General features: G+C 46.5%; 1 protein-coding gene across 1 annotated transcript in view; it reads right to left on the minus strand.

Annotated features, from left to right (window-relative positions):
* Nucleotides 1–8450, minus strand: part of LOC104080669 (solute carrier family 22 member 2-like) — a gene marked incomplete at its 3' end in the record, with an annotated part of 14162 nt that overhangs the window by 4619 nt on the left and 1093 nt on the right. The window contains exons 2-7 of the mRNA XM_009583146.1: nt 7529–7632; nt 4074–4228; nt 3074–3242; nt 2122–2236; nt 1463–1569; nt 1082–1296 (exon numbers count right to left, since the gene is read on the minus strand). Coding sequence (XP_009581441.1) covers nt 1082–1296; nt 1463–1569; nt 2122–2236; nt 3074–3242; nt 4074–4228; nt 7529–7632 — 865 coding nt within the window. The remainder of the gene's footprint in view (nt 1–1081; nt 1297–1462; nt 1570–2121; nt 2237–3073; nt 3243–4073; nt 4229–7528; nt 7633–8450) is intronic.

Here is an 8450-nt window from a genome sequence, read left to right on the forward strand (position 1 = left end):
GCGTCTCCCCCCGTCCCCAGTGAAAGGCGCTCAGCCGGGCAGTGCTGCTCCCCACGCCCCGGCACCGGCAGCAGCTGCGGGGCCGTAGGACTCCCACCCCTGCGCTCCCCCAGCAAAGCCCAGCGGTCCCTCGCATAGCCCCTGCACTCCCCAGTCACTTGTTAAAATGAGTTTCCATTGTCTGGACGCTTTGGGTTTTTTGTCTATGACATTTCTCCATAACGTTTTGTGGTTTTGTCCTTGTCCCCCCGTGAACTGATAGTTGTTTGGCACTTATGGGGGCCGTAGGACTCCCACCCCTGCGCTCCCCCAGCAAAGCCCAGCGGTCCCTCGCATAGCCCCTGCACTCCCCAGTCACTTGTTAAAATGAGTTTCCATTGTCTGGACGCTTTGGGTTTTTTGTCTATGACATTTCTCCATAACGTTTTGTGGTTTTGTCCTTGTCCCCCCGTGAACTGATAGTTGTTTGGCACTTATGTCTGTGGTTTCAGTCTAGTTGTACTCCATAAAGGAAAAGGAAAGATGTCTCATTCGGTGGCCCTTAAGGGACACATTGCTTTGAGACTATGGCCTGGGAGCGAACACTTAGCTAAACAAAAGCCAAGTGCCTGTCACCATGGTTGCTCAACATCCTACATTCATGGCAGCAGCCCTGCTGATGGCAGAAAGCACTTGCTGTATCCAGATGGTGTTCGTGTGCGCGTGCCCATACATTTTCCCTTTTTAGAAACAGAAAACTTGGGGATTTTTGGATGAAACCCCTGAATTGTGCATTCAAATCCAAATTTTAGGTCAGACAAAAATTGTGGACTTATCATGGCATGCTTCATGATCTAGCACCTGCAGACTTGCTATGTGATTTGATGCCATTTTGGAAATTTAATCCACCCCATTTCTCCAGCCTCTCATTAGCTGGTATAAATGCTGATGGTGGGACATACATTAGCTTTTACGGTATTGGTCTTCATTGGATCACAATACTGACATGGGCCAGGTTAGCAAGGATTGTTTTCCATTTTCCAGGGCAATAACTAAGAGACAGGGAGAGAATTCATGGATGGAGGAGGTTTGCATGACTCACTGTCTGGGACTAACGCTGTAACGAGGCAAGCACCACCTGCCATCACGTTTGCGGCAGCCCAGGGGTAGCGACGGCCAATGCGATCCAGTGTTAGCATGAGGATGAAGGCGGCTGGGAACTCGACGAGAGCAGAATAGAGGAAATCCAGATACATGTTCCCAGCGGCTACTCCCATGTGCATGATGAGCCCCTGGTAGAGGACGGAGCTCGTGAACCTGGGCAGAGAACAGGGTGCAAATGAAGCCAAACCCTTTGGGAGAGAATTTACGCAAAGAGCTGAGACTTGCAGCTGGTCAGGAGCAAAACGGGCTTAAATCAATGATGATGATTTAGGGCACCAAATCACACACCTCCATTTAGGCTGCAAAAGCCTTCCCTTACCAACTGTACATCAAAATGAACGTGTGTTTTCTAATCTGAGGTGTCCTGACCAGGTCTAGAAATGAAGGTTTCAGCTTTTCTCCATCTTCATCTTCGGAGCTGAGATTCTGGGAGCACAAGCGACAGGACAAGAGATTACAGTGGGCAGGGGAGAAGATGGAGCACTGCGATGAATATTTGCCTCTGGATTAATGGGAGGATGTGGGTTTTCATTTGCCAGTTAAGTAACTAAGGGCAAAATAACTTTTCCAGAGTGTTTTGGGGAAAAGAAACATGAAAATTTATATAGACAGTCTTCATATCTGTGTAGCCATGTGTATGAGGCTGTTGCATGGCATGAAGCATCATTTAAAAAAGTAATGAATAAGGACGTTCTGGAATTTTAAGTCATGAGATTTGGCAAGTTTACTGTTGATTGATACTACTTAAAGGAAGAATTTTTCTTGTCTGCTGGCTATTTTTGCAAGCCTCTTTTCCCAAATATGCTCTGTCAGGGTCCTAGGCAGTCAAAGAGAAGAAAACTCACTTACCTTTGCTTTAAGGAACTGCAGTGCTTTTGGTCGCCAAGCTGCTCCCTACTCTAAACCCAAAACAATCCTAAACTCATAACATTATTTGCCTCGAGGTTTGCATATATGCAGCAAATGCAGTGCAGTCACCTGGAAAGAGAGAGGTAGCTTCTTCTTATTTCCCTTGGCGATGTGTTTAATAACTTCCATAGCTTTGTCATTTTGCTTTTGAGCTATGAGCCACCTGGGAGACTCAGGCAGACACCTGCAACACATATAAGTGTGACAGCTATGGGGGAGGAAAATGCACATTACTGGTATACAGAAAAAGAAAATGGAACTGAGTTTCTCAGGCTAGGATCCTACAGTGTATTAAATATCCATGTGCGGTATTGAACTCAGTGGTAGCTGTGTCTGTCAGTGATTGCACTCTGATTTGAGCTCCACTTGAATGGCAATGTAGCCTGATGTGTTTTTTTTTAAGGCTAAAACCACTTTATTATAGTTTGGAAACATTAGTCTGAGATAAATTCTGTTGACATGTTTTAGAAATGGCTAATAGTCTGTGGATATAAAAAAGAACAGCTGTAAACCTGATCTTTCAGCTTCCCCATGTTAAAAATAAACTTTCAAAAAAAACCCCAAAAGACAAAAAAACCTCTCCCAAATCTGTTCCCTGATCTAGTTATGGAATTTTCTAAGGAGCATTTTCACTTAATTTTTTTACAAATAGTCAACAAAGTCAGTTGATCGCATTTAAAAAAAAAAGCAATTTTAACCAATTATTAGAAAAACGCACTTCTCACAGTAGCTCAAGTACTGTTCAAGAAATAACGACTTATTAGTTTGTGACGGGCGGCAAGGACTCCAAACACAGAAGCGTTATGACATGTCGCAGGTAGGCCCTTGCTCTTAGGTGATTCAGGCTAACGCCCTGGGCAGGGGGAACAGAACGACAGAAAAACGCCAGATCTGATCCTATGTCGTCTTAGGAACCCTACCTGTAGCACTATGGCCGATCCCTACAGAGAAGCCTCACTCCCAGTTACAGTCCCCCGTTTTCGGCTCGGGGTTGCTGGGAGCTGTAACAGCGGGCACTTACCAATAGTAGAGCAGGAAGAAGAAATTGGGCAGTGTGACCGCGAGCTGGAGCCACCTCCAGTGCGGAAGCGCGTAAGCCAGGGCGGTGAGGATGAGGAGTCCCACAGTGAAGGCCATCTGGTAAGTGATGCCCACTGCCCTCCGGTAGTTTGAGCCAACAAATTCTGCAACTGCAAGGACAGGTTGCATGAGGCACAGAGAAAATAAATTGGTTTGGAGAGCCGGGGGGACTCCAAAGCTCCTGCCAGCTAAAACCACGCGTGCCCCCGTGCCTAGCCATGCCCTTGTGGCGCGGGTGCGCAGGCGTGGGTTTGGATGGGAAAGCAGAGCAGGTCTGGGCCCCTGGTGTAGAGCTCAGGGCAAGTCCTGACCCTTCCTCCTCCGCCGGTCAGCTGGGGACTTTGCCCCTGCCTTCCAGGGTATCAGGCCCTCACCCATCAGCACGGGGCAAAGGTTGCTTTCTGCCTCCCACTCCTTCCAGCTAAGAACTAAATGGGAAAATAAAGTAGACAGCTGGCGCTTGCTTGCCTCCATCTCCCTCTTCCCATACGGCTTGCGAACAGAGCCTAGCCCCCCGCCAAGCACGTGAAACAGCACAGCAAAAATCGTTTTGGCACCAAGGCTGTGAAACACAAGTGTTATCTCTCACAGCACCACTTGCTGCTTTTCCTGGAAAAGTGTCATACATCTTCACAGCATTTTCAATTAGTTCTTGTCTCTAGACCTCATCCTTCATTTCGGAATGTGCCTCTCCAGGTATGAACGCTCCCTAGTTTTCAGAGCTGCCTCCTAGTTATTCCATTTACGTCTACGAGCTGGTGCAAGCTTGGGTCATAAACATCTGCATTTAAGCAAAGAGGTGCAGTTTGGCAGTAAACAGCATGGTGTTGCTGTCTGCTTTTATTACACACAGTTCCTTAAAAATCGGATGGCACCAAGTGGGGGTCAGCTGCTAAACAGGGGGTTTCTGCCCAGAAAGTGTAATTGCAAGCTGCCGTAACTGAGGACGTAGCCTGTCAGCCAGCCCGCCTTGCTGACCAGTCCCTGTATCAGGCGGAAGATCGCTGTCCAGGTGTAGCTTGGCGCAAAAGCCATGAGAACCCCCGAGGCCGCATTGATGAGGATTGTGACCAGGAGGCAGAGTTTGCGGCCAAACCTGCGGAGGAAAAGAAGAAAAGAGAAGAAAGAGGTTCAGCTGCCGGCAGGGTAGGGTGGCAAGTCAAAGGGTTTGAAGGGGCTGGAGATGGTCCCTGTCCCCCTCTTCTCTGTTCATTTTGGATAGGAGTCTGCATCTGCTCTTCCCTTCTCAGCATTTTTCATCTTGATGGAAGCTCAGGGGAGTCCCCTGTCCTGTGTTTTCAGGTCGTTGTTGAATTCTGAATAATGACTTACCTAATGAGTTCAAGAAATGCTCTAGTGTGGCTCTTCAGCCCATCTTTCAGAGCTGCAATAGCTTTTTAATGGGGATCTTGTTCGATAACTGTGATCGTTACCTATTTTCTCATCAACCTTGGCTGACTATTGAGCGCTTCTTGAAGAGGGTCTTGTACGTCCCTGTTATTTGTCATTCCCTGTATCACCATGACTCAGTGATAGTTAGAAATAAATCATTTCCAAAAGAAACAAGCTTACTGGAACACTGGAAAGGCATTTGTTTTCTAGCTGACAGAGATATATAGTCAGTTAGAAGTATGATTTATAAAACCTGTTAAATTAGTCAATGTCCGTTAACAAAAATAACATGATAATAAATGCCAGCCAAAATAAATGTCTTCTGTTCTCCACAATAACATCAGCAGATCCCATCGCTCAAACTTTCCTCCTGTCATGAGCCTGACACAGAGACATTTTTGACTTGCCTTAAAGGCCAGCCCAAGAAAGCCTCATCAGACCATGAGAGAAGTCCTCTCCTGCGAAGGCCAGTGCCCACTGCCCCAGCTGAGTGGCAGAGGTGCAAGTGCTGCGAGTTAGCGCTGACCTTGGGAGCCCTCTTGGGACAGAGGGGTGCCATTTCCAAGACACCTATGACTCTTGAGTGTCAAAGTCAGTGCCTGGATGTGTGCCCAGAGACCAAGCAAGTAAATGAGTAGGTCTAATCCCTCAGAGAGAAGCACATTTGGAAAGAGCTTATGAAACCTCTCCTGAAGCACCTGAAACGTTTGCAGGAGTTGTCCCCAGTACAGCGCGTTGCAGCAATCTCATGCAGGGGAAAACTAATTCCGGCTGCACTCAGGCTGTCTGATGAGAAGAGGGTGGATATCTCAAATCCAGGAAACACAGAATTCATGGGCCTTTTTCACATTCCCTCTACTAAATTTGAGACTTCTGGATTTCTTTTTGCCCTAAGCACAACACTCTCAGCGTATGGGATTTTGTATTGCTCGTGGGCAATTGCAGTGCAGGGGCCACAGTGGACTGGGGCAGGATGGCAGTAGAAAACCCCTCGACGCTATGACATGCATGTGCTTTATCTTAGCTAGAATGATATCCTACTCCCTCATGTCTTTTCATACTTTTACTTGATAATAAGCCTTGGTAAAAAGATCCTTCAGTATTTTGACACAGAGAGAGAACATTTCAAATATAAATGGCTGTGGGTTTGGGACCTCTGGTTTCTATTGGCTCACACAGCCATATGCTGCCAAGGAATGCCTTTGCTAGTGAACGTGATTGCTTAATCCACCTCTGTGTTGAAAAGGTGATCTGAAGAGTGGTGCCTCTGATGGTCATGGCATCAGCTCACTGCTGTTTCATGTCCTGTCATGCCTGGATGAGCGGCTGCTACATATCCCCTCCTTTGATCCCATAAGCTGTGCATCATTATCTGAGCGCCAGTTCTGGGAAAAAGGACGGAATACTTTCAAATTCACTAGAAGATTAGCCAGAAAACGAGAATTTGGATTTAAGGGAAAAGGAGGATGGGGGGCTGACATATGTTTCCAATGCAAAAAAGAAACCAAGATCTTTCAAAATGCATGTGAAGAAAAGCAAAAATTGGTGTAAGCGTGTCAACCTTTGTCCTTCAAATCAGACAGGGGACTCCAGCCCGGGACTGAAGACTGGATGTGGGATCTTTGCGGTACTGCTGTAGCCATTTGATGTCTTTCACCTGAGAGAACTTTTTGCCAAAGGTATAGCTGCACACAAGATGTGGCCAGAAAGAGTTACTTTGATAAATCACTATCTTCTGGTGAAAAATCTGTTTAAGCAGAAAGCTTAAAAAACCCATAGTCTGGTTCACTGGCAGTAAGATAATGGTTTACTGAGGACTGGAAACCGGTCTGTCCAATCCATGCATAGGTGAGCTTCTTCACAAGCAGGTTTGTCCGTGTGGAGGGACAAGCTGGGGTTAGCTAGGACTGTGGTAGCAACTTTCCCCACAAAGGTGGTGTGCACAACCTAACCAATGATGTGTTTGCCTGCAATGAAACATGGGAGCAGGGACCAGCGGGACAAACACAGTCCCATCCTTATTTTGTGACACTGCAGAAGTACTATGGGGGACGTCTGTGCCCCTTCGCGTAGACCTTCCCCCTTGGAGGAGGGGGAAAGAGAAAAGAAGGGAATGGTGGCAATATCTGTCTGACAGAGATGATTCTGGAGCCTGATCAGCATGGGAGGAAAAGGCTATTGATCATTTTGCTCTCCTATGTTCTGAGAATACAAAGAAAAGAACATTTCTCCAAGACAGACTGTCTCCACAGAAGGATTGTTCACCCCGTGTTACCTTCACCTCTTCAAATTCCAGTCTCAGCCTCTCTTGCCATTTTACTGAAAAATTCGGTAAACGTGCACAGGAAGGTCAGCTACAAAGCATTAAATTTGTTCAGAGTCTAATTTTAAAAAAAATCCACTGGGCAGATACATGGCACAATGACATTTGTGACGAAGAAGAGGAGATGAGGGATAATAAGGTCTAGATCTGGCTACTTACAGAGCCAACTGAGAAAAAGGGGGACCAAAGAAAATTTAGGAAGGAGCAACTTCTTCTGTTTCTTTATCTGAGAAAAACTCTCCTATTTTGAAACTGATTTATGGCCATCTGGATACTGTTAAAATTAACGCGAAACAAATTTATCACAAAGATAGGCAAATAGTCCTTCGTGCATGAGTTAAAATTTCATCTCAAACTCTGAGCTCTCATTGCAGTTTGCCACTGTGGAAGAAAACAAAGTCTCTTCACTTGTGAATGTGCAAATTCCCCACAGAGCCACTGAGAGGCTGTAAAAGTGAAGCAACACCATGGCATTTCCATGGATTCCTGGGTCACAAAAGCCTTTGAAAGCAGGGGCTTAGGAGCCATCATCCACCCCTTTGTAAGTGACACATGGGCCTTTTGAATCAAGTTTTAATTGCATTCATTTCCTCTTTGAATCGTGAATGTTGTTCAGCGACATGCAGAAAGCAGATAACCAAAGGAAACAGTTCATCTCACACCTGTCTACACACTACATACCTGTCTGCTATGTAGCCAATGCTCATGGAGCCAATAAAAAACCCAACGTTCACACACGACTGGAAGAGGTCCAGCTTCCAGGAGTCCTCACACACCAGGTTAAACTGCAAGGGCAACCACAGAAGAAGCACGGGAACATTCAACACAAACCATGGCTGTTCCAGGAGGCAGGAAACCAATGACACACAACTAGAAAACAGGCTCCAGAAAAGAAACCCTCTAATCTCTTAAACTGACATCTGCAATACATCTTGTCCGGATTTTCCCAAACGTTGTGGAAAAGTTACACCCTGGAAAATGATTGCACAATGACATGCAAGGAGAGTGAGAAAAGGAGAGAAACTTTGAACGAATAAACTAAAAAGTTGAGAAGAATCTTACCCTCTCCTCTCTACCCATCTGCTTGAAATTTGGAGGACACTTGCAGCATCTTTTCCTTCCCAGATGCCAAGACCTGTCTCTAACCGTGTATTATCTCGCTGCGTGAAAGCAGTGCCGGGCGTGAGAGGTGGCGGAGCTGCCATGAGCCCTGCCGGAGGGGAGCCAAGAGGTGGCTGTCCTGCTCCTCATTAGTACTGGCAAAATGCCCAGGATTTGGTTGACTTTTCTCTGCAGTGAACCGGCACTCTGTAACTTGCTTTTGATTTACAATTAACAGCTTACCAACCCGCACCCGGTGAGGGGAGGAGGGCAAACTGGTGTTAACTTCTTTACAGCTGGAAATACTCATTCAGGTGTAACTAGACTTCAGCCCAGAAAGAAGCATGAATGTCTTTGGCTGCTTATTCAATCTCTTTCTAACCCGGAGAAGCTTGCTGGGGCCATTACAGACAGCTCAGATCGGTTTCCCTGGCTTGACTGACGCGGGGGACGGCTGGGAGTGCTCTTCTCTGCCCCAATCCATCTGTTACAAGGGGAAGGG

The sequence above is a fragment of the Fulmarus glacialis genome, unplaced genomic scaffold (assembly GCF_000690835.1).
Source record: "Fulmarus glacialis isolate BGI_N327 unplaced genomic scaffold, ASM69083v1 scaffold5808, whole genome shotgun sequence".
Classification (NCBI taxonomy): Eukaryota; Metazoa; Chordata; class Aves; order Procellariiformes; family Procellariidae; genus Fulmarus; species Fulmarus glacialis.